General features: G+C 42.4%; 1 protein-coding gene across 1 annotated transcript; it reads left to right on the top strand.

The window, feature by feature from the left end:
- Positions 1–3,149: 3,149 nt before the first annotated feature.
- On the top strand, positions 3,150–27,336 carry LOC311243129 (neuronal acetylcholine receptor subunit non-alpha-2-like; the record flags this gene model as incomplete). The annotated part of the gene is made up of 5 exons (XM_084332238.1): positions 3,150–3,293; positions 15,017–15,061; positions 21,152–21,261; positions 24,883–25,798; positions 27,166–27,336. The coding sequence occupies exons 1-5, from the start codon at positions 3,171–3,173 to the stop codon at positions 27,334–27,336; spliced, it is 1,365 nt and encodes a 454-aa protein (XP_084188364.1). The 5' UTR covers positions 3,150–3,170.
- Positions 27,337–27,817: the final 481 nt, after the last annotated feature.

Here is a 27,817-nt window from a genome sequence, read left to right as displayed (position 1 = left end):
TTCATACTAAAATACGGTCTAAAGTATAAGTATGTTTTTATCGTTTTCTGCAGCTTTCTCCAGAACTTGATTTATAGCCCCAAATGCATTATATTGATGATCAAATACAGTTTGGTAGGAATCTGTGCGAGATAAAAAAAAATGTCAACTGGACGTGGTTCTAGGAGTTACTACGTATGATCTGATGTTGACCGGATGGGCGGGGGGTCGTTTATAATTCCGTGGGCAACGTTATATCATTCATCTAGTGTGGGTGATATGATCATCAGAGCAGTTAGTAAAGAACACGTTGGAAAATAACGCTGGATCTTACCGTATCTTCCTCGCGCCGTTGGGCGATGAGCGTGGAGCAGAGATATTCCTATTATGGGATGTATAAATACCCGATCCATTTCCAGGTTGTATAATAGTATATACGTCCAAATCATGTTGTTTGTCGAGTTATTTGCACCGATCAGTGTTCACTGTGTCAAGATGGAGTCCTGCTAATGATAGCGAGTGCCCGGACGAAATATGGGTGAGCACCACTTCATCCACATGACTTCCTGTTGGGCGATCTGCCGATCGGCCACCAGGTGGCGCTCTTGAACCGTTAGAGAGTTGAGTGGAGCTCAGCAGTATATCTCAGGTCCCCGGGGGAGAAATATGATTTCGATCACAGATTTTTGAAATATTGATATCAAAGACGTGTTACGGCGTCTTCGGCAGAATGAGCATGGCGGGCAATGACGAGTTTCGGCGTTTCCGGCGATTAAAGTGTTAAAAGAAAATAAAAAATCCACAAACCCTTAACACATCCACCGCCGGAAACGCTTTAAAGCGTTATTGCCCGCCATGCTTTGACCGCCAGACCTCGCTGTACAGCGTTATTGAGATCAATATTAAATTTTTTCGCCATGGCATTCATAATTCATATATACACCCGCGACGCTCCAGCTGGACCCTAAAGGTGAAGGCAACGACGGCTCAATACCGCCGCCTGGTGGAAGGTCGGGCGAGTTACACTGGCAAACAGGATATGGGGGCTGTGCGTCGATTAAATTCATCCGGCCGTCAGATATTGTTGCATGACTCCCGACAGACACAATGTACATAATGGATCGCTTTATAAACGTAATAATCTATATGATTTCGGCGTTTATTGCGACATACAACAAACCGGAAATGGACCTAGGCGATCAACGTCCTATACTTGGGATCTTTCACCGCCAGTCTCTTTGACGCACGATAAGAGGACACTAACGTTATTTTCAGCCCAATTGTACATTTCTTTATTTACAAACCATCTGATCAATAAATCAACCCAACCTACATAAAGCATTTACTGATGATCGGGGAATTATAAACGACCCCCCCCCCTTTCCTCCACGCATGCTGAAGCATAACTATACGGATCATATACATTTGAATTTTTTAATATAGCGTGTCTAGGGAAGAAACGGCAATCGATAATCTATATATTCCCACATCCTGAACGATAGATAATCGATGTTGAATGGGCCATAGTAATGTCAATATAGCAATACAATTTAAAAAGTTATAGCCCTGCAAAGAAGGTGAGCCACTCCATAGACTTATAGCGCTGGCAGAGAGGGTACAATGATGGGTACAATGCCCGGCGGGCAAAGTGTTAAAAGCAACTCATGATAAAAATAGATAAAAACCAACTTATGATAAAAGAGATAAAAACCATATTAAGACCAATTTGAGTTACTGCTGAGCCATGTTTTTAGGGGCGGATTTAAATCCGAGAGGGGAGTTCAGGAGTTTTATGAATGTTGGCAGGGCATTCCACATTACAGTAGCAGAGTAAAAAAAAATGCATCTTTCCCCATGCATGTCCTGACTCTCGGTGGGACCAGGTCTGTGGGGCTTCCTCTTGTGGCATGTTTGTGGACATCTCCTACTTTATTAAAATAATTTACTGGGTACTTAGGGGCCGTTTCTTTCAGTACTTTCATGAATGAATGAATGAATGAATGAATGAATGAATGAATGAATGAATGAATGAATGAAAACTTTATTTAACAGATTGCAGAATGGTACAATACAGTACGGCTCAATACACACAATTGTTAAGGGGATGCAGACCAGAGAAATATGTTTGTCTTGTTTACATCAGGGTCCCCCATTTTCAATTCATAGTGAAGTGAAAGTGGGCTGGCGTTAGGTGAGTCCTAAAGTGAAGGTTGTGCAGGAGTCTCACTAGTTTGTTTTGGGAGGTCTGGAGCTTTGTCTTCATTTGTTTGGATATGTTGCTGTACCATGAAGTGCAAGCATAGTCAAAGTGACATTGGATGAGGGCTCCAGCTAGGGTCCTCAGAGCGTTCCTATTTTATGAAAGAGGAAATTCTAAATAAAAATTAGTTTTTTTGATTGACCTTAGTAATAACTTTTTGTGCAATTTCTTTTATTAGAAAGTTTGTTATTTAGGCGGCTAGGTGGTGCAGTGGGCAAGGCGCTCACCACCAATGCAGGAGACGCTGGGTTCGAGCCCAGCTCTCCGCATTGCTATTAGCTTGGCTGGTCGTTCATACTAATACAATTGGCAGTATTAGGGGGTGGGAAGCTGATGGGTGGGGATCGGACGTTGTGGACAGCGACTCCTACAGGTCGGTTGGTGCGCCTGCGCAGCAGAATCAGGAAGCGACGGGGGCGGCGTGCCCTCCAAAAACGCAGACCCCCGACACTGAGAGATCGCGCTGTGCAGGTGAAAAGATGCGACTGCTGCTTCCTCGAGGGGACACGTGATGTAAGGCTTAGTCCACATTGCAGCCGGCTTGTAGGAGGCATGGCCTAACAGCGTTCGAGACAGGGGAGGGTAGAATTGGACGATACGAAATTGGGGATGGGAGAAAAATAGAAAATGGGAGAAAAAGTAGATACATTTTTTTTTTGTTATTTAAAGCCCAGGTAGGTGACCTCCTCTTTATCCTCAATAATGTTTTCACCTACTCTAATTTTAAAACCCTAATAAAAAAAAGGGTGGTGTCACCAATACTAAGAATCAGAACAATGAACAGTAATAAAATAAATAAATCTCTCTCTCTCTCTCTCTCTCTCTCTCTCTCTCTCTCTCTCTGCCTCTTACTGTCTCTGCCCCCCCTCTCTCCCTCTCCATCTCTCTCCTTCTCCCTCTTTATACTCCAGAGTTTGTGTCCTTGGCGCAGATGGAGGATGCCCTGCTGGGGAACCTGTTCCAGGGGTACCAGCGCTGGGTCAGGCCCATCCAGAGGGCCAACGACACCATCAGGGTCCGCTTCGGACTCAAGATCTCACAGCTGGTTGATGTGGTGAGTACGGAACACAAACAGTGTATGATAAAACACAAGATACTTAATGATAATGATAACAATAAACACCCCAATGAAGAAACCCACTCCCATTGCCAAAAGAAAGTTGAATATGCCTATAAATACGTATACTGTGTAACTACACACTATGAATGTATTACATGACCCATAATGGCCTCCAAACAGCATTGCCAACTTCAACAGACCCGTGCCCTGTTGTGTGAGCTCATTGACAATGCCAATGCAATGTCCTGAATTTCTCCAAGGGGATCAATAAAGGAATACATATCGTATCTTATCTACATATCCTACCACATACTACTAATAATAATAATAATAATAATAATAATAATAATAATAATAATAATAATAATAATAATAATAATAATAATAATAATAATAATAATAATAATAATAATAATAATAATAATAATAATAATATATTTGATTTGTAGGGCACTTTATAATTGTGGAACAAATCTCAAAGCGCTACATTGTAAAATAACATAAAAGCTAGCGAGAGAGTAAAACAAAGAATATAAAATAAGCAAGACTAAAACTAGTAAGGAGTCAAAAGAACACTAAAACTAGTAAAAGAGTAAAAAATAAATAAAAGAAAAATAAGAAGGGCTAAAACTGGTAAAAGAACATAAAATATGTGGAGCTAAAACTAGATAAAAATCAACAAACTCTATTAACACATTCCCTGCCACGCACTTGAGCATCATATACCATTCTCTGCCAGCACTGTAAGTCTATGGAGATGTTCACCTTCTTTGCAGGGCTATAACTTTTTAAATTGTATTGCTAAATTGACATTACTATGGCCCATTCAACATCGATTATCTATCGTTCAGGATGTAGGAACGTTTTACTTTTTCATTCATACGAAAATACCGTCTAGAATATAAATATGTTTTTATCGTTTTCTGCAGTAATTCCTAGAACGTGAAATATAGGCATAAACTCAGATAGATTATCAAATGCTGTTTGTTGCCGATCCACGCTATATTAAAAACTTCATGCGCGGATGAACGGAGGGGGGGGGGGGGGGTTGTTTATAATTCCGTGATCGTCGTTAAATGCTTTATGTAGTATGGGTGATATATTGATCAAAGCAGTTTGCATGGATAATAATAAACAAACAGGCTGAAAGTAATGTCAGCGTCCTCTTACCATTGGGCGATGAGACTGGAGCAAAAAGATCCCACTTATTTGACGCGATCGAGTCGATCCATTTCCCGTTTGTATAATAATAATACACACCCAAATCATGTCGATTATTGAGTTATGGCAGCGATCCATATCCACGGTGTGTGGCTAGAGTCCCGCAACAATATGCGAGTGCCGGGAGATGCTTCCAGCTGCAGCTCCGGAGACCAGCGCTTACAAGCCCCGCACATACAAGCACCGCACATAGCAACCCCTCGCTTCCATTGGCTGATTTTGGTGACGTGATTTGGGTCCCACCCAATGGCTGAAGTTCTGCAGACGCCTCTCTGATTGGTTGGGCTCCATTTCTGCAGCCCCCTCTTTGATTGGTTGAGCGAAGCCCCTCTCTGATTGGTTTAGCTCGCCATGCGGTAAAATGCGGATGTTAATGTTATCATCTCAAGAAGATACAAATAAATATACTACCAGATTCGCGTTTATAACGTTATTTCGCGTGACTTCGCGGTTTATTCATAACGTTATGCACATTTCACAACACAGCCAGCTGTCAGAAACTGTACATTGTAACGTTATATGTTTATTCACGTAACGTTATTTCACGTGACGCGTTCAACTTGTTTACACTCCCCACTTACTGAAACTGTACCATGACGCACTCCCCACTTAACCCAGTTAATGCCTTAACTAGACAGTTAACAATATAACATTTAGATTAATTAACCCAGTTAATGCCTTAACTAGACAGTTAACAATATAACATTTAGATTAACACAGTTAATGCCTAACTAGACAGTTAACAATATAACATTTAGATAGAGAGGCTGGTGGTCAAGTCAAGAGTTTTATTTGTCACAAGTTGTTTATTTGCATACACGTTTATGGGACAGTTTTCTACACCTGACTGAACGGTCTGGGGACAAATGATTAAGGTGGGGTTACAATGATATCAAGGATGAATATGAAAAAGGGGATCTGATCTGATGGTACTTGTACTTTATAATGTGTTATATATGTATGTACATGGATTTTATGTCCGGATGGTATATCTATGGAATGGTCACTGTCTCTATCACACTCTCATATGTGCATGTTTAGCCGCATACAAGTATCTAGGATACACATATTCGTATGTGTACATAATAGGTTTACACACACTCATATGCACAAGGCTAAGTTATACATGTCAGGGGCACACATACATGCACATACTCACTTATAGGAAATAGGCATACACACACCTACATATACACATAGTTGAGGTATAGGCTCTCACTGACACATATGGGGGATATACATGTACATAGGAGACACACACATACGTAGCTGAGACGCACATATATATGCACACCTGAGATATACACTCACATAGGGGGCGGAGGCACACATGGATACGAGACACACACAAGAGATAGGAGTACAGTCGCATACCTGGAAGATGCACACACACACACATGTGAGGCATGTACACATGCTTACGTACACAGCCCTCACCCAACCCACCCAACCCCACCCCACCAACCTCCTCCAATGTACAGTTTCTACGCCAAATGTATATACACTCCTTTTCTGGACACTTTTGTATCACAAACAGTACTGTATTTGCAAATCTGATATGTCATAAATGTATAGATGTAGCAGTACTGTCTATCTGTATGTCATGTATGTCATATATGTTATGATGAATTGAAAATGGGGGACCCTGATGTAAACAAGATGAAAGTCTTTCTCTGGTCTGCATCCCCTTAACAATTGTATGTATTGAGATGTACTGTACTGTACCCATTCTGCAATCTGTTAATAAACTTTTCAATCAATCAATCAATCAATTCAATCAATCAATCAATACACGTACCCACATACATATGTTGGAGACACACATGCATGCATGCTATCATGCACACCTACATGTGTCTGGGACGCTTTCTCTCACATGCAATATGGAGAAGGGTGGCATCCCGATAGAGGATGCAGCACATACCTGCTCGCAGGTAGATCGGTCTACATGCAAAGTATATATATCAGGGATGTATACGCACAATGTATAGTATAGTATTTTTCTTTTTTTCGTAAGTCTTTTTTATTTTCCATGTCAGTTGTACCCATTCTGCAATCTGTTAATAAACTTTTCAATCAATCAATCAATCAATTCAATCAATCAATCAATCAATCAATACACGTACCCACATACATATGTTGGAGACACACATGCATGCATGCTATCATGCACACCTACATGTGTCTGGGACGCTTACCGAACACTGTGACCTCATTTTCTTCTTCTAAATTCATGCTATATTATGTTATTATGTTATTTGATACTATCTTGTCTAGCACAGTCTCTGGAGCGTAACAGTAAGAAGCATTTTGTATGAAAGTATTCTGTACTTCTGTATGACAACTATTAAAGAACTTGAACTTGAACTTGAGTTGTTAATGTATTTGTATGAGTCCTTTACATGTTTTGTATGTTCTTACAAAAAAGAAAAAGGCAAATCTTGGAAGTTGCATATGGTGATGTGGAAAGAGATGTTTTGAATATTGGAGAGATTTGTGCAAAAAATATCAAAAAAAAAAAAAAAAATTAAATGCGGGTGGTCGTGCCCGCAAAGATGTGCATAATACAATAGTAATAACATATAATAGAATCCAATAGAACGACATTGTGCAATAAAACAAGTAAACAGAGTAGGGCATATCGGTATATGTACATAAGTTATTTACAGAGCATGGTAGGACATGCTAGGTCCTGTGGTAGTGCAATATTAGCTACGGATGAGGCACTGGGTCTTTATGTACATGCTATATTGGTGGTCAATGTCACTTCGGATTGCTACGACACATCTCTACTGCTTGTGACAGGCTGTGGTGCGTTCCAGACTTTACTCCTGTTGGGAAACTATAGCGATGGTCTGTCCTCACCACACTTTTCTTCGGCCTCCCCGCAGCGAGCCGTCGTCGACCCCCGAGCTTCATTTTACGACGGGCAACAGAGGTGGGTTGAGCCGCTATACTTGGCCCAGCACGGTTAGCGACTCGCCTGAGTGCGTGTGCACGTTTTGATGCATGGCTGATACCAGAGCGGCCGAAGGTGTGTAGCGCTGACAGCAGCTTGGAGGGATTCCCCTTCAGCTGATTGAAGGTCTTTATCATGGCTTTATCATCACCACCCTCTGTAGAGCCTCTTGCTCTGCCTTTGTGCAGCTGGATAACCACACAGACTTCACACAGACTGTCTGTACAATACTGCTGTAGGCCTATAATACTTATGTAAATAAGTAAGGCAATTGAAATATATCTGCAGTACAGCTCAATACACACAATTGTTAAGGGGATGCAGACCAGAGAAAGACTTCCGTCTTGTTTACATCAGGGTCCCCCATTTTCAATTCATCATAAATGTACAGTTCCCTCCCCCTTGTATATATTTACTGTATGTCACAAATGTAACAGTACTGCATGGTCTGCATCCCCTTAACAATTGTGTGTATTGAGCTGTACTGCATTCTGCAATCTGTTAATAAAGTTTTCAATCAATCAATCAATCAATCAATCAATCAATCAATCAATCAATCAATCGGTCACTGTACCCATTCTGCAATCTGTTAATAAAGTTTTCAATCAATCAATCAATCAATCAATCAATCAATCAATCAATCGGTCAGGTCACGTGTACCCATTCTACAATCTGTTAATAAAGTTTTCAATCAATCAATCAGGGCCTGTGGTCACGTGTACCCATTCGGCAATCTGTTAATAAAGTTTTCAATCAATCAATCAATCTGTTAATAAAGTTTTCAATCAATCAATCAATCTGTTAATAAAGTTTTCAATCAATCAATCAATGAATCAATGAATCAATGAATCAATCAATCAATCAATCAATCCCGCAGTGCAACGTGACCCAAATCATACGGCAATCTGTTAATAAAGTTTTCAATCAATCAATCAATCAATCCCGCAGTGCAACGTGCAACGTGACCCAAAATCACGTGACCAAAATCAGCCAATGGAAGCGAGGGGTTGCTATGTGCGGGCTTGTATGTGCGGGGCTTGTAAGCGCTGGTCTCCGGAGCTGCAGCTGGGTACTATTGAGTGCCGGACGCATTTCGGAGACGCACCGAGGTCGACTCTGCCATTTCCGGTTTGGCAACTCGCCGATCATCCACCAGGGGGCAGTATTGAAGCGTTGCAGAGTTGTGCAGAGTCCCACTGCATCAGACCAGGCTCCGTGAGGGAAATATGAATAACATGTCGAAAAATTTAAATATGATAGCATGAACTTGAAACACGTCGTACAGCGGTATTGGCGCAGGATGTGTTAAAAAGATTAGTTTTGAGGCCCTTTTTAAAAGCATCCACAGTCTGTGCTGCTCTCAGGTGGTCAGGGAGAGCATTCCACAGACTGGGAGCGGATGAGCAGAAGGCCCGATCTCCCATGGTGCAGAGTTTGGTCCATTGACCCTAATGACCACCAAAACCCACTGTGTAGATAGAGAGGCAGTGAGAGAGGGATGGAGAGGCCAGGGGATTGAGAGGTTAGAAAGAGTTGAGGAAGGTAGAGTCAAAAGGAGAGGTGTCTGTTCGGACTAACAAACATACCCATCAACATTGTCACTAGAATTCAGGGAGGCTTATTAGCAATTATGCAAACATGCAAACACGCACTGCCACACACACACACACACACACACACGCACGCACGCACGCAAGCACGCACGCACGCACGCACACACACAGAAGATTAAAGGTAGGTAATAAAAGATAGGCCAGGTACCACAAATGGAACATTATGCCTTTACCCTGATTTGTCTTTTTAACATGTATATTTTGAACATGTAGATTATGTTTACATGTTTAGGGAAATAACCACTGTGTAACTTTCTTATACAAACTGTTCTTCTTGTAAACAACTCACATTTGTTCATATTCATACTTCTATCCAAATAGACCGTTTTATATTGTTCTGTAATCTACAAGCTTCCTACCTCACATAAGCTTTGCAAAGTCCATTTTCACCATTGTTGTTGCTCTTGCATTGCTTACATCCCATCCGTGTTAAGTTTCACTTGTAGTTTGATGAAGTTATGAGTCCGACCTCCTTTGATTGACAGGCAGTTAGCTTGATATAATTGGAGGGAGATCATATGTGACCGGGACCAGTGCTTGATGCCACATGTCTCCATTTTAATTTTCCAGGTTGTGAAAGTACAGAATGTAAGCTTTCAAATGATGTGTCATATGTTGAATATGTCTTTTTTCTAGAAGATTAAACCTGAGAAAACGGCACTCAAAGGCAGAGAGGGCAAAAGGGTATCTCAAAGGGTAACAGGGAAAGGGGATGAAAAAATACATTAAAAAAAGAGACACACAATACATACTGTACATCACAGAGGTGAGGGAAATAAAACACCAAACACATAACCAAATACAATCACAAGATACAGTATGTAATGTAATACATGGAGTAGAACAGACACATTACAGTTAACATGCTGGGTGACAGTTAACATGCTGGGTGACAGTTAACATGCTGGGTGACAGTTAACATGCTGGGTGACAGTTAGCATGCTGGGTGACAGTTAACATGCTGGGTGACAGTTAACATGCTGGGTGACAGTTAACATTAACATGCTGGGTGACAGTTAACATTAACATGCTGGGTGACAGTTAGCATGCTGGGTGACAGTTAACATGCTGGGTGACAGTTAACATGCTGGGTGACAGTTAACATTAACATGCTGGGTGACAGTTAACATTAACATGCTGGGTGACAGTTAACATGCTGGGTGACAGTTAACATACTGGGTGACAGTTAACATGCTGGGTGACAGTTGCAGGTGTGTGTAAACAACTCTGTAATAGAGTCCTTAAAGGTAGTGAGGGGGATCAATCTGTCCATTTTCAAAGGCTTTTGCATCTCGTTCCAACTGCTGGGAGCAGCAAATTGGAAGGAGGGATGACCAAAGGAAGTGTTAACCTTCTCAGATACAACAAGTGTTTATTATTATATAATGAAGGTCATTACATTAGTATGTAAGTACACTTAATATTAAGTGGCGCTTCTTAAAGGTCCTTCCCATCACCATACTAATGTTACTAATGCCATGGTCTATATGTAACGGTAGTCATATTGTCACCTCAAACTTCGATGCCCCGAGGGAGTTTCAAACCCACGGTCTGCCGCACCGCGGGCTACAGCACAGACATCTATACCAAGAGGTGAACTCACTGCTTTGCAATGTGTCTTTTAAGGGCTCGCGTCCACCTGCCTCATATTTATGACCGCACGCGTCTTTTTTCAATGTATTCCAATGGGGAGGGGCCGTATGCGGCCGCCTATAGGAAGTGCGCTGCAGTCGGCTTCTTTTTTCAGCGCCTTTCAGCTTTATTGTGCGGCCGCACCAGCCTTTAAAGTTTAAACTTGCTGAACTTTTTTTCTCACCGCATGCGCCCGCCCCAGTACTACCGGGCGCACTGCCAGCGTTTTTCAGGTGAAAATGTGAGATAGGTGGACCCGGGCCCTAAGGGTGAGAGTGAGTTTAACCCATAGTACCGCTACTCGCCCCAGTCACTTCACAAAATCTGAAGTCCATCGTGACTGCGCTTCGCGGTACCATCCGTTACATATATCCATGGTTATGCATATATATAACTTAGACCACCTTAGGAGTATGTATAAATATTTAGTAGTTACTAAGCTCTACGTACTAAGTAGTAATAATTAGTGGGAGTGGTGCAACCCATTCAAATTTAGTAGTGACAAAATATTATTTAGACGATTTTCGAACTCGATCAGAGTCTACGGGGCTGGGGATCAAGAAAACAGATAATCTTGTCTGCCATCTACAAGCTCTGGGTCTTACTATACACCAGGAGAAGAGCTCCTCAGTCTTGAAACAAGAGACCGTTTTCTCTGGGTCTAAAAATAAACTGTGTCTATTACAGATGCTCTGGGTCAGAGCAGAGGGCGGAGGCGGTTCACAGATGTCTGGCTCAGTTCAGCTCAGCATCAGAGTGAAATTCATATTGTGCCGGAGACTGTTGGGAATAATGGCCTCATTTGGAGTAATTTTCAGCGCTGGGTTTTTCCAGATGTATAATTATGGTATTTGCTATGTACGATTGGTTTTGCCCTCTGTACGCCTATTTGTTCTATTGTTTATGACCTGCAAACTATAAGCTTCCTAAAAAAAGCCTCTGGGACAAGGATCTATAATTTCCCATCTGGCAACACTAAATTGAAGGAACCCCTTCTTTAATCTAAAGTGGTTATGGGAGTGGTTTTGTCCCACAGAACCCTGACCATGGATGCTTCCCACACGGGCAGAGGGGCAGTTTTCCAGGGGCAGGCAGTCAATGGTGTGTGGACAGCCTCTCGGAGCCTATCCCGTATAAATTGTCTCAAACTGTACACAGTATCCCTAGCACTAAGGCATTTTATTCCCTGGCTTTTGCGTCAGCATGTGGATATACACCGTCTTGTTTATAAACAGGCAGGGTGGCACTATAGACCACCGCAACACTTCCTGTATTTTCAGCTCATGGGAGAGCGAGATAAAATGAATGAATGTTGATGAGAGCCTTGATGTAAGTGGTTGTAGCTACGGCTGTGGGGGTGCTGGATACATGATCCAATAGACTTTCTGATACGCCTGAGTCCGAGTCTCATGTGGCGGTTGTGGAGTCGGTGTGGAAAAGTGAGTATAGCTTAGACAGAGAAAGTGCCGATCGACTTGGGGTTGGTCTCTCCGTATTTAGGAGACTCAGGCATATATAAAAGTCTATTGGATCTGTCAATGTTCTATGGGATATACTGTATGTTGTCTTTTCCCCCTTGCTGCTTGTTTCGGTTAAGTGTGTGGGTGAGTTCCACAAGTTGATATAGTTTTGCTGTCCATTAACTTAAATGCATCAAGTATTTCTACCGTGTTTTGGATTCTACGTTCACCATGGAGACATGCAAGAAGAAAATCTCACGAATCCAAGGCATCACAGGGTGAATTGACAAATTCAATAAATTTTTTTATTGACAAACATCACATGTGTAATTCATGGCACAATTCAAACAGGCTACCAAAAAAACGTTGTTGTTGTCACCGTTGACTACATCAATATTTTTCCAGAAATAAGGTGGTCCAGCAAAAGGGGAGGGACTTGGCCTCTCTATACAGACAGACAGACCAACACTGTTCTAGATGGCTTCAAGCTCTTTGTGCCTACACTGTAAAATGCATCAAATAGATGTCAAAGCAACAGATGTCAAAAGATGTATTTTGCGTTGGAAAAACAATCCTCTCAAATAATATTTTACCATAAAAAATTTCCTGATATCATATTTTTACCATTTTGATCTCCCAGCCACATGTCCACATTCCATTTATTCCTGTTGTCAGTGGTGGGGGCCTCTTTTTTTAATTCAGGCTACGTTTGCTGTCCATGGTGCTGAAAGCATTACAACCAACTCTCAGGCCCATGCAGCAACAGTCCACCAAACTAAAGAGAGCCACAGGCCTCACAGCATGGAGCTGTCTAGGGTCCTGAAATAGATCCTCTGGAACATTTAGAGCGTCCTCAACCTTTCCAAGCATTCTCACCTCTCACGTGTGCTCTGTATTCATTTTTGAAGAGCTGGCGGTGATAGGTTGAGATGGTTTTGTTGTTCGAGAGGAGAGAACACTTAAAGCTAATGGAACAGCCTCCCTTATGTGTTTAAAATATTAATCCCAGTCAGATTTAACTCGTATATCCCTGCCTAGCTAATGCGTGTGTGATGTGCATACAAAGATGATCGCTGATGAATAAAAGAAAGTGGACTTCACCTTTTATAGCTCTGCTAGGGTAGAGATGTCTGGTTGGATCAGTTTGATGGTGCACTGTGATGTGGACATTGGAATGTGTTAACCAGTCTAAAACCAGTCTCAGAGCTTTAAATCCAAGTGTGCAACCATCAATTATAGGATACAGTGCTCTTGCCCTACATTCTATGTAAAGGATTTACGTTTTTCCCCCATATGCCATTATGTGCAATTCCTGCAATGTATAGACAGTTTTATAATACGCTTCCAATACGCTAATATATGCTTTCAACAACATAATGATTTTGTGAATAGTTTTATGTCAAACATCTTTGACAAAGCGATAGTGAGAGAGACAGAGAAGGAAATAGACTGAGAGAGAGGTAAATAGAGAGACAGAGAAGGAGATAGAATGAGAGAGAGAGGATATACTGTATACTATCTCCCCAGGCTGTTGCTAGGCTATATATTAGATCATGGTCCACCTCTGGTCAATGTGATCAACAGGACATCCAACTCAGTCTTACAGCAGAGCCCTGGTCTGGATCACACTGTACAACTCTGTTTTTCTATGCCCCCCCCCCCCCCCACACACACACCCTCTCTCCTTGAAAACTACATGTTAGAAAAGTGCTATATAAATAAACATATTGTTATTATTATTAGTAGTAGTAGTAGTAGTAGTAGTAGTAGTAGCTTTGCACAGAAACAAGCACAATATAGTTTTCACTGTACTGTATATAAACAAAACCTACCAAATACCATCATTTAATCACAGAAACACAAACAAATGTAAATGTATGAACATATACTGGATAAATAGCCAGTTCTCATTTATGATCAATATCAGTGATATACTTGTTTCATATGAGTGAAAAGGTGAATATTTGGGAAATGCTTAACACTTATGTAGCAATATTTTCTATATACCGGTATGTAGAAATATATGTCAAAGAGCTTCTCATGAGTAATTTAAGCCAAACAGATTACACTCTCTTTGCAAATGCTCCATGCAAAACCAGAGGTGACAAGCAATATGCCCATGCCATGACTTTCATTAATATGCAAAGAGCTTAAGCTTTAAAGGCCCTATCCCCCATCCAAATGTAAACCAATGGGTAGCCCCACCAACAAACATTTTTCTCTTTCCTTAATTGGTTGATTAAGCTCTTCACTAAACCAGGACTATCACTATCATCAAGTATTAAGCAACAAGTCAATTATGTATTTCATGTGCATTCTTTTGTGGTGTTTGATTCCATTAGTTGTGTTTTTCAACACTGCAGTAAAGCAGAACTACATTCTGTTTACAATGGGTTAAGAGAGAGAGAGTTTCAACAAGCTTATTCTACACCTATAAGTCAAAGTGTCCCAGAATGTATTTGAATAAAACCCACACATTTATATGGTTGAATATGTTCTGCAGGTTTTAGTGTTTATGAAACCCAAGCATATAAATAATTTCTAAACTACAAACTTTCCCATCTCAGCTTCTATCCAAGTCCAGCTTGAACGCTGTGTTGCCCTGGCTGTATCTGTCTTTATTCCATCCCTTGTTTGCACAGGATGTTCCGTTGTGATCATTCAACAGGAAGAGATGGTGTGGACTGCGGACAAAGCAAATGAGATTTCACCCATATGTGGAAATGATGTGCTGTGTGTTGCTCTCAGCCTAATCTCATTTACTTTTATTTGTCCTCTTACCTTGCCTCCTCTCCTCTGATGTAATGCTCCTTTTTCCACCTTGTCTTTCAGGATGAGAAGAACCAGTTGATGACAACTAATGTTTGGCTGTGGCAGGTAAGGAGCAGACCAAATCAGGTGTTATATTATTTTAGTGTACACAATATGGTTGTTTACTGCTGCATCTATAGATGGTTTCAATTTCACAACAATGCTGTAGCAAAGGCAAACCTTGACCTCTACATCTGGCTGTAGCTGCTCTCTGGTCAGTTGTACTACAGCCTAAGTTATGTATTTTAGATGATATAAATGACAATAAATGTATGAGAATAAAAAATAAAATAAATAAATCAAATATGACCCAACATTTTTATTAAATAAATAAAAATATAGGTGAGGGTCTGATCTGAATTAATAATAACACAATGTGTGTATGTGAAGCCTGTAATAATAATAAAACAATGTGTGTATGTAAAGCCTGTAATAATAATAACACAACGTGTGTATGTAAAGCCTGTAATAATAATAACACAATGTGTGTACAGTATGTAAAGCCTGTAATAATAATAACACAACGTGTGTATGTAAAGCCCCCCCCCCCCATTATATCGTAAATCAACCCCATGTACAAATATATAGCTAACTCTGTGTAATACTCCATGCTGAGTCTTAATCTACCCTGATAAACTAAACGGATTAAGCATAGTCAAAGTCAAAGTCAGCTTTATTGTCGCTTCTCATAATTTGCAAGATATACAGATAAATTAAATTACGTTTCCCCCTTCCCACGGTGTATATAAAAAAATATCTAATATAAACATAAAGTAACATATAGGACACTATAAACATAAGTAACATATGGGACACGATGTACATACACTATACAGGACTATACAGTATAAACAATGGCTAACAAATGAATGTATGATTGAAATAAATATAGGAGGTAAAAGAGAACTTAGTGCAAATCTTGTTTGTTTTTTTCAGCAGTGGTACATAGTAAGTATAACTGATAAATAATGGCAGTAGAATACAATAATGGCAGTGAGATGATACATATGGCAGTAAACTAATATAATGTAAACTAAAATAAATAATGGCAGTAAAGTAAAGTGGCAGTGAGTTTGTGAAGTGGCAGTGTGTGTCTGTGTGTGTGTCAGGGGGGGGGGGTTTAGTCCAGGTTCTGAGGTGGCAGAGTGAGAGCGGGGGGGAGCTGGGAGAGAGTTCAGCTTCCTGACAGCCTGGTGTATGAAGCTGTCTTTCAGTCTGCTGGTCCTGCAGCTCGGAGGCTCCTCATTCTCCTCCCGGAGGGCAGGAGAGTGAAAAAGCGCTGTGAGGGGTGGGTGATGCTTAGTGCTTTGCGGGGCAGGCGTGTATTGTAGATGCCCTGGAGGGAGGGGAGGGGGGCGCCAACGATCTTCTCAGCTGTTCTGACTGTGCGCTGCAGGGTCTTGCGACAGGATGCTGTCTAGCCGCCGTACCACGCGGCTATGCAGCTGGTCAGGAGGCTCTCGATGGTGCCCCGGTAGAAGGAGCACAGGATGGGCACTGAGGCTCCAGTTCTTCTCAGTTGCGGATGAAGTAGAGGTGCTGTTGAGCTTTCTTCGCCAGTGATGCAGTGTTGGTGTTCCAGGAGAGGTCCTCTGTGATGTGAACACCCAGGACTTTGGTGCGGCTCACTCTCTCCACCACGCACCGTTGATGGTCAGTGGAGGGTGCTGGGTGTGCGCTCTCCGGAAGTTGACAACAACCTCCTTTGTTTTCTCCACATTGAGAATGAGGTTGTCATTGTTTTTAATGAGCCCCACCACAGTTGTGTCGTCCACAAACTTGACGAAGAGGTTGGTGTTGTGTATTGGTGTGCAGTCGTGGGTCAGTAGTGTGAAGAGTAGGGGGCTGAGCACGCATCCTTGGGGGGCCCCAGTGTTCAGGATGATGGTGCTGGATGTGTTGTTGCCAACCCGAACTGCCGGTGGTCTCCCGGTCAGGAAGTCCAGCAGCCAGTTGCACATCGAGGTGCTCAGCCCCAGCAGGTCCAGTTTCACTATCAGCTCTTGAGGGATGATAGTGTTGAATGCTGAACTAAAGTCTATGAACAGCATCTTGGCGTATTAGTCCTTAGTGTCCAGATGGGTGAGAGTTGAGTGGAGGGCAGTGGAGATTGCATCATCGGTGGACCGGTTGGCCCGATATGCAAACTGGAAGGGGTCCAGGGAGGAAGGGAGGGTGGATTTAATGTGTTGCATGACTAGCCGTTCAAAGCACTTCATGATGATTGGTGTCAGAGCAACGGGGTGGTAGTCATTGTAGAAGGCTGGAGAAGCCTTCTTTGGGACCGGGATGATGATAGTGTCTTTGAAGCATGTGGGGACAGCGGCTTGGCTCAGGGAGGTGTTAAAAATGTCTGTGAAGACATCAGTGAGCTCCGCTGCACAGTCTTTCAGCACCCGCCCGGGTATGTTGTCTGGGCCCCCAGCTTTGCAAGCATTGATCCTGGAGAGGGATTGTTTCACGCTGGGGACAGGGACAGCACCTGGTCGCCTGGGAGGGGTGTTGTCTTCTGTGCAGGAGTGCTGTTGAGGGCTTCAAAGCGAGCATAGAAGTCATTCAGGTTGTTCAGCAGAGTGGTGTCACTGTCGCAGATCTGTGGTCGGGGCTTATAGTCTGTGATGGTCTGTATCCCCTGCCACAGGCTCCTGGTGTCTCTGCTGTCACTGAATCTGTGCTCTATCCTCTTTGTGTATTGCCTTTTGCCATTTTTGATGCCACGGTCCAAGTTGGCCCTGGTTGTTCTCAGGCCAGCCTCGTCGCCTGCCCCTTTGGGAACCGGTTCCTAATTGTCCGATTCCTGGAATTGCATGCCTCCGTGACTATCGATTCCTCTTATCGATGCCATGTTTTTCCGACAGTTGCGCATTTTAAAACAATAACATTAGTGCCACGCATGCAGCCATAGCAGACTATTTGATTCCTTGACTAGGAAAACCTAAATGAAAAACGAATGCTTTCACTGTATAACTATTCTCCCATTTCATCAATTTTAGATGATGACAATAGACTGAGGCTGCAGCTAGTGGTTCTCACACACCTCAGGAAAATCCTTTCATGCTAGCACAGCAGGGTAAAATGACTCAGGAAAAGGTGAACAAGTGTCACTGAGCAGTCACTAAATTTGTAAGGGCTCGAAATTGCGACCGCATATGCTCCCGAAATGCTCCCGCTGTTTCTATGTGCAGTGAAAACTCCAATGCTTTGCATCCTAGTCATTAATTTACATCGGGGTAAACTAACGTTAGCCACTAACGCTAGCTAAATAACCATGCTCATTGCTCAGACAGAGAACACAGCTGAGCTGAGCTGGAAAGGGTGGGGGCGAGCGGGGCTCGGGAGGGAGCCGTCTCTCTCCCCCTCCATCTCTCTACTGGTTCAATTAATGTAGCAAAACTTTGCACAAGGAGCCCTTTCTGTGTATGCGTGTGTGTGTGTGCGCTGTTCTTCTGAAAGACTAGATGACATCAGAGGAGTTTGATTTACTGTATTTACTGAGGATTGCCAGATAATGTTGATATCTAACCCTAACCCTAAACAAAATCTATTACAATATATATTGTTGGTGCTCCTTACATTTTGGTGGGTGCTCCTATACATTTTTTGGCTGGTGCTCCAAACTTTTTGAAGTTGGGAGCACCAGTGCTACCAAGTAAAAAAGTAAATTTCGAGCCCGAAGGATGGAAGACGGTGTGTTGAAAGTAGGGATGTCCGATATTATCGGCCGACCGATATTATCGGCCGATATCGGCAGTAAAATGTGATATCGGAAAATATCGGTATCGAGAATTTTTTTTTTTTTTTTTTTTTTTACATTTATTTAACCTTTATTTACCCAGGCAAGCAAGTAAGAACCAATTCTTATTTTATTTATTGTCAAAAGTATGCATGTTGGTTTAATTCAACAACAAGAGATATGTAATGTTAATTTTAACTTTTTTAATTATCATATTTTGCACAGATAATGCTTACATTTAGAAAGCCTTTTGAATGCATCCAGTGAAATTATTAATTATCTGAAATTATTCAGTTTTATCCCTAGTTGAAAGAGAAGCGTTGTGTGTTGAAAGAGAACTCTGAACGTTTATTCAGCATGAGAAAACACAACAACAGTCCATCACGTTAGTAGCTAAAACAGTCTACCTGCCGACAGGAAAGCAACACTCTATAGCAGTGGTCACCAACCCGTCGATCGCGATCGACTGGTCGATCTTTGAGACCTTCCCTGTAGATCTTTCCCTGAAAAAAAAATGTAAAAGAAATAAAAATTTAAATATATATATTTTTTTTATCTTTCCCTGAGAGTCCACATTACAGTTCTACTTTTGTTTTGATGTGAAAAGTGATGCTGCATAAGATTACTGCACTTAGCACTGACTGAGAAAGTACACATTACAGTTCTACTTTGACAAACATATTTACAATTAGCATTTTCTAATGTTAATAATATGAGAGTCCACATTACAGTTCTACTTTTGTTTTGATGTGAAAAGTGATGCTGCATAAGATGACTGCACTTAGCACTGATTGAGAAAGTACACATTACAGTTCTACTTTATAAAATGCTAATTGTAAATATGTTTGTCAATGTTAATAATATGAGAAAGTCCACATTACAGTTCTACTTTTGTTTTGATGTGAAAAGTGATGCTGCATAAGATGACTGCACTTAGCACTGACTGAGAAAGTACATATTACAGTTCTACTTTGACGTTTTAATGTTGGACCAAAGCATTGCATGTAATTAGAATACAGGCAAATAAAAGTCATTTAGTTTAAAGTACAATCTTGGCTGACTTTTTCTCTCAACGCTTCAATAGGTAGATCTTGCCTTCACCAAAAAAAAAAAGTGATCTTGGGCTTAAAAAGGTTGGTGACCACTGCTCTATAGCATCCGTGCGGAACCAATATTCCCAACAACAGTTCCGTATGTGAATTGTGTCTAATCACCACAGGTGAAAGGTTTGCACCCTTACGCCATGGTAGAAGCCTCGGAATTTTGGTAGGTGAATTGCTTTCCTAGATGTTACTTATGTGTCAGTTATGTTTTTACTTTTAACCTTATTTATACAGGTAGGTTATTGATAACGTATTCTCTTTTGCAATAACGACCTGTTGAATGCAATTACAGTTCAATAGATTAAATTAGTTTAAGAGAATCTCAAATACATTATTTTATTTAAGTGTATAGTTAATTTTTTTTTTACAGTTTTTGTATTTTTCTGACATAAATGACAATCAGAAATGTCAAGTTGCATGATGTTATTCTAACCAGCTTAGTTCTGTTGCATTTCCAATTTATTTATTTTAATTATAAATGTATCAGGAATCGATAAGGGAATCGATAAAGAATCAGATCGATAAGCAGAATCAATAATGGAATCGTATCGATAAAATCTTATCAATTCCCATCACTAGTGATGATTGTAGGTGGCTGCCTGTCTAAACATATCCCAGTCTGTGGTGTCAAAGCAGTCTTGAAGTGTTGAGGAGGCATCCTCTGGCCACACCCGTACTTGCTTCTGAACTGGTCTGGTGACTTTGGCCCAGTGGTCTGTATGCTGACAGCATGACAGTGGAGTGATCAGAAGCACCCAGGTGGGGAAGGGGTGTCGTTTTGTATGCTCCTCTCAGGGTTGTGTACAATACAATAAATATAAATGTTCATTTATAAATAAGATCTACGTATGGAGTTATCAGGTTCTCCAACCATCTCCATCCAGAGGATTAATATGCCACCGGTTCGGCTGAACTGAATCTCCTGAAACATAACGCAGAGTGGTAGCGAGGGACCATCGGCAGGGATCGGCCTAGAACGTTTACATGTGCAATAATGTTATGTTAGTTGAAGTGAGCTCAGTACTGGCTCAGTTTCTGACTGACAAAAAGGTCTGTAAAGATCTGTTGAATAGGTCTAGGACTGTTAGTGCTGTATAATACCATAGTATTTGGCATTTTGTATTTTTGTATGGGTATTTTATTCCGAATGACATTGCCCTATTGAATTATTAACTCTGTCCATCTTTACCTCTTTTCCAGAAATGGCACATTTCATGAATATGGAAGCTCTGTTATGCTGTGTTGCTTTGTATTGTGTGGCTGCTCATGCATTTATTTATTTATAAAGCTATTCTATTCCATTTAATTTTTCTCCATCAGGAGTGGATTGATTACAAGCTGCGATGGAATCCTGAGGACTATGGAGGCATCACCTCCATCAGAGTTCCCTCTGAGACCATCTGGTTACCAGACATAGTCCTCTATGAGAAGTAAGAGTTCCCTCTGAGACAACCTGGCTACTAGACATAGTCCTCTATGAGAAGTTAGAGTCCCCTCTGAGACCACCTGACTACTATACATAATTCTCTATGAGAAGTTATAGCATTCTATTATCGGTTGATAATGGTTATACATGTATTATCTACAACTTTAGATAAACAATTCAAATAAATCATTAATTGTCACAAACTAGACATTTGGGTATACCTAAATGGCCAGAATTCTCAAACCACCTTTTGACCACACCCCTAATCTGAGCCATTGAGGAGTAGTTCATGTTTTTAGTTTCATGAGAATACAGTAGCACCACCATGAGGCCAGATGACTCAACTTCACAGACCTCTAAGTAAGGGAAACATTTGTCAAGTTTGTTGGAAATCGGACAGTGTGTTCACAAGTAATGAATCACAATCTCTGTTTTATCATGTGTTTTTCCGAGATTTGATTGGATCTGGAGGTCATATGGTTTGGCCCATCAATTATCTAAATAACACATTTAAAGATGATAGTCCCCAGATTCCACATGGCAAGTTTGGTGAGAATCAGGTAAACAGGAATTTTTCCAGGAATTCATAGTTCCTCATGTCAAGTCAAGTCAAGAGTCAAGAGTTTTATTTGTCACAGCATACAAGCATACAGTGAAATGCGGGTGGTCATGCCCGCAGCGATTGTGCAATAATACAAGTAATAAGAATAAGACATTTGTGCAATAATACAAGTAATAAGAATAAGACATACTGTAACAGGTATAATGTACATAACGTTTACAAAAAGCATGGTAAAGACATGCTAAGGTCCTGCGATAGTGCAATACAATGTTAGCTACGGATTAGGCACTGGGTCTTATGTCTACTATACAATACTATACTATACAATCTACAGTTATACTATATATCCTTATGCTATCTTGCTATATCCATCTATTTACTATACAAAAACCACTCCTGTTCTTTTTTTTTTTTTTACATGACCTTTTCATTGTGTAAAGTGACCGTTGAGTGTGAGTGGGTGCAGCATGTGTGTGTGTTCATGCTAAAGTGACTGTTAGTGTGTGAGCGTATACAGTATGTTTGTTGTGTGTGTGCTCATGTGTGCTTGTGTGTGGAGAGTCCAGTGTTCAAGACTCTGATGGCCTGGGGGAAGAAGCTGAGCCGAAGTCTCTCTGTCCTAGTTGCTGGTGTGCGCAGGCGTTTGCTTGAACAGGCTGTTGTTGGGGTGGTGAGGGTCTTTCATTATTCTGCAGGCTCTGGATTTGCACCTCTTGTTATATAAGACCTGCAGGGGTGGTAGTGCAATACCCGTAGTACGCTCAGCTGAGCGCACAACTCTCTGTAGGGCCTTCTTGTCCTGTGCCTTACTGTTTCCATACCAGACAGTGATGTTTCCAGTCAAGATGCTCTCTACAGCTCCGGAGTAGAAGGACTGTAGTATCATCCCCGATACTCTGAACTTCCTTAACTGTCTCAGGTGGTAGAGGCGCTGCTTCGCCTTCTTTACGACTACTACGAGTCTATGTGTGTTGTCCATGTCAGGTCTTCTGAGATGTGGACCCCCAGGTACTTGAAGCTGCTCACCCTGTCCATGGTAGCCCCGTTTATTCTCAGTGGTGTGTGTGTCCCCTGCTGTGTTCTCCTAAAATCCACGATCAGCTCCTTTGTTTTACCAATGTTCAGGAGCAGGCTGTTGTCCTAACACCAGCATTACAGTAGTCTGTAGTCTGTAGTCATTAACTAATTCAGAGCCACGCCCATATGACCAAATTAGGTCTAGCGTGCCAGCACTGAAGTCAATGGGAGGACAGGGATATTTGCGAACGCTTAAACTATATCTTAAATTATGGCTATGGGTCTAATACACCCGTCGCTTATCAATGACTTGCTTGCAGTCAACATGTATGAAGCGGATTGTTTTTTCATCTGTACATTTCCGTTTTATACCGTTTTGAATAAGAGTATAGTTTTGGAGATTTCTAGTAATTCCAGAGAAATCCGCGATAATAGACCTTTAGTGGAATACACAAAACACATTTTTCGACTGATTTATGAATAGTTTTCAAATAAACGCTAGATTATCGATAGTATATGTGTCATTATGCACGCTAGAGAAGCGGGCTGAAAAATCGATTATCCGTGCCTTGGTCAGCGCTAACGGCATGCACACACACGCGCGCGCGCTCCGATGGCGGAGAAAGGAACATCTGATTAACCCAAGACTGGTAAAATAGAGTCCTTACCTCACATCAGATGTTCTGCAAAAAGATTAATCCAATTCCTGATCGCCATTCCAAATATTGATCGCGTTTATTGATCCAACGTTATAGTCCAAAACACATAATCAACGCTGCTCCCAGCCTCCCCAGTGAATGTGGTAACACGATACTGCTTGCCCGAGAAGGGAAACCCCACAGATGCACAGTCCCAGCCAATGCAATCCAATGATGTGCAATACCATCCGGGAGACGATAGGCGGCGGTATTTTCCCTTTGCGAGCTCAGACCTATTCCCAATGATAACGTCAGGCTGGATTGATGAAAAATGAATGGATATCGCTAATAAAAGAAATAACGATTAAAACCCGACTATACTCATGATTGGCACGGAACACATGGCGAGTTAACCCGACTATACTCGTGGTTGGCACGGAATTAGTTAAAACATGCTGGGGAGGATTATTTTGGTACCAGGATTATAGTGGACACCTTGAAGCAGGCATGGACCACGGACTCAGCCAGGGATAGATTAAATATGGTGGTGAACACTGGGGCTAGCTGGTTAGCACAGGACTTAAGTATCCGTCCTGTTATCCCAACTGGGCCAGCTGCTTTTCTGGTGTTCACCCGCATAAATGCTCTTCTCACACTGTGTTCCGTCAATGAGAGAGTGCCCCCCCCCAACATGAAATGGATATCCGTTTCATGACTGTATGACTAACGGATCAGGAGATACACTAATCTTGACCTGATGGTCGCGCTACAGGAGTCCACCGTAAATGTGAAAAGATTTGAATGAAGGCTATTTGAGTTATCAGATTCACACATAGGATCTGCTGTGCAGTAGTCAGGGTGAAGCTCAGATACTGTCATTCAGGGATATAATTATTACTAATGACAACCGTATGTATACACCAATCCAGTCCATTAACTTTAAAATCCAAGTATTATTGTCTCTATTGACGTATTCATTCCACAATTCATTCAACAATTATTTACATTTACATTTAGTCATTTAGCTGATGCTTTTATCCAAAGTGACTTACAAGTTATGTACGACAAGTCAGCAGGAAGGGTGCAACTCTTACAGCTGAGTAACAATGCTCATCAAACAGTGTTGAAACGTGGGTGCTGCAGTGTTGAGTGCATAGTAGAGACAGATTAGTATAGTAGGCAGTAATATAGACAAGGAAGATCAATTTGTGGAAGAGTGCATGATAGTAGAAGACAGTACGAAGGTCTTTTTTGTTTTAGTTTTTTCTCCTTCATTTCAGATATTGATTGATTTTGATTGATTGATTATTGATTATTGATCAATTAAAAATGTAATAAAATAAGTGATCCTTAATGTAACTGAGAGTGATCGACGTTCCCTCACAGCTTCTGTCCTGCCTCTACACAGCGCCGACGGTCGTTTCGAGGGCTCACTGATGACCAAAGCCATCGTCAAGTACAACGGGGTCATCACCTGGACGCCGCCCGCCAGCTACAAATCCGCCTGCACCATGGACGTCACCTTCTTCCCCTTCGACCGACAGAACTGCTCCATGAAGTTCGGCTCCTGGACCTATGACGGCAACATGGTGGACCTGGTTCTGATGGACCACCAGGTGGACCGGAAGGACTTCTTCGACAATGGAGAGTGGGAGATCCTGAATGCCACAGGGAACCGGGGGAACCGGCAGGACGGGTTGTATTCCTACCCGTTCCTCACCTACTCCTTCATCCTGAAGAGACTGCCGTTGTTCTACACCCTCTTCCTCATCTTCCCGTGCCTCGGCCTGTCCTTCCTCACCGTCCTGGTGTTCTACCTGCCCTCCGACGAGGGGGAGAAGCTGTCGCTCTCCACCTCCGTCCTGGTGTCGCTCACCGTGTTCCTCCTGGTCATCGAGGAGATCATCCCTTCCTCCTCCAAGGTCATCCCCCTCATCGGGGAGTACCTGCTCTTCATCATGATCTTCGTCACGCTCTCCATCATCGTCACCGTGTTCGTCATCAACGTGCACCACCGCTCCTCCGCCACGTACCACCCCATGTCTCCCTGGGTCCGCAGCCTCTTCCTCCAGAAGCTGCCCAGGATGCTATGCATGCGCGGGCACACCGACCACTACCACTACCCGGAGTTGGCCCCCGAGAGCCCCGAGGTGAAGCCCCGCTCGGGAGGTCGGAGAGCGGGCCAGAGAGGGAGCAGCGGGGCCCATGGACAGACCACCTCAGAGGGGAAGGAGGAGGAGGCCTGGGTTACCATGTTGGAGAAGGCGACCTACTCAGTTCGCTACATCAGCAGACACATCCGCAAGGAGCACTTCATACGTGAGGTGGGTTGACCTGTACTGGGACTGACCTGTCGTTTTTGTATTGTTACAGTTATGATTGTATGGTAAAGAAGGATGAAATGCATGAATTAGAGAGTTTAGTTTCTCTCCTCTCTTCTCCCATGAAAATGGGTGAGTAGGGGGAGGTAGAGTGTACAGCCTTATCTTAGGGGGCTTTCTCACTGCCATTCGGGGTCGAACCAGCTCCCCTCCGTCCTCGCTCCGTCCTTGGGTGCGAACTTCCCCCCTCCCTCTCCCCCCTCTAGTTTGCGTACACACTGCAGTCTTGGTGCGCTCCCGGTTTTGTTTACGGTTTGCGTTTTGAGCGTGTAAGCTTGCCGTAGGCGATGATGTCACGCTCGAACGTCAACGCAGGAAGAGTTTTAACACACGGCGGTGGAAACTGGATGCTGATATAAAGAAACAAATAACCAATCAATATGAAGTTATATTTGAACCTCTGTTGTCAAGCCTTGTCAATATAACCCACCCCCTTTTCTCACGAATGGAACTGGTGTCGTGGAGTCCGCTTTGAGCGTTTTCCAGGGTTAACGCTAGCTTAGCCTATTTATTACTAGTTAGCAGCTAACATTAGCCCATTGCTCGCATCAATTATATATCCGACTGGTTGGGCACCACTGGTCTATAGAAATAAATGCATTCAAACAAGAAACCAATGTATAGTAGACATAGCAATGGCAAAAAAAGTTGCCAGGCCTAATGCGAGCCAGGGAAGTCTTTAGCCCCTTCTGTGACTGCGATGTGCAAGCCAGGGGCTTTATATCTGATATATTTCGGACCCACCCCGAGCTTTTAAGCAGTGTTTGGTGGTCCAAATTAGCCTGGCTACTATGGAGCTGCGAGTGACTGCGTATTCAAAAGCCCCTGGCTTGCACATCAGTCACGGAAGGGGCTAGGAAGTCTTGTGCTTGTAACGTGGCTTCATGTTTTCATCCACTGAGCCGTGAGGCTCAACATGCTTGTTTGGTTGAGGTCTGAACTCGCCAAATTGCCCATAAATATAGTTTTTGTGGGTATTGTCCAGTTGTTGCTATATGTTTTTATCTGCCCAAAATTCAAGCAAGCATGAAAGCATTACAGTAATGACGTTGTGTGTCTAGTTGATACAGCAAGCCTCTCCTGTGTTTTGGTACAAGCTCGTACACCACGCCCCCCGCTCCCACTGGCGCGCACCCGGAACCACCTATTTCAGCGGTCCAGGTTTGGAGTGAATCAGCGTCCCCGGGGACAGGGGGGAGCGTTCTCAGTAGGATGGACACACCCTTTTCTGGTGCAATCGGGCTGTGATTTGACCCCGAATGGTTAGTGAGAAAGCCCCCTTATCTTATCTTATCTTATCTGTCTTCCAGGTGGTGCAGGATTGGAAGTTTGTGGCCCAGGTGTTGGACAGGATCTTCCTCTGGGCTTTCCTCACTGTCTCAGTACTTGGCACCATCCTCATCTTCACTCCAGCCCTGCAGATTTTCCTCACAAGCCCTCCTCCAATTGCAAGCGAGGGTGAAGGTCCACCTTCAAACTGATGCACATCCCCTCCACCACCAAATGGAAATACACCTCCAGACTGGTTACATAGCACATCCTCACCAAGGCCAAACTGTACCAGACAACAATGTTAGGAATACCACTAAATAATATCTCCACTAACTAAGGTAATATCAGGTAAGGTAAGCTTAGTTAAAGTAATTTAAGTTAAGCGAAGGTAAGGTAAGGTACTGTAAGGTAAATAGAATAAGATAAGATAAGATAAGGGAAACCTTATTGTGCCCAGGGGTAATTGCATTGTTGTCAACAACACTAAACGATGAAGTAAACTATGATAAGCGAACTATGTAAAAGAAGATACTGATGACAAAGTAGAGGGTTGTTTTGCAGAAGGGTTAAATTGGTTATCACATTAGAAGCACAATTTGGACTAAACTAGTGTTGGTAGTGTAGCTTGTCTTGCATTGTAGAATCCCCCCCCATGCATTGAGCAGTAGCCACTGTAGCATATTCTGAATA

Source organism: Notolepis coatsorum (assembly GCF_963971535.1).
Source record: "Notolepis coatsorum genome assembly, chromosome: 16".
Classification (NCBI taxonomy): domain Eukaryota; kingdom Metazoa; phylum Chordata; class Actinopteri; order Aulopiformes; family Paralepididae; genus Notolepis; species Notolepis coatsorum.
Note: the sequence above shows the minus strand (reverse complement) of the source record. Positions and strands in the feature narration are given on the sequence as shown.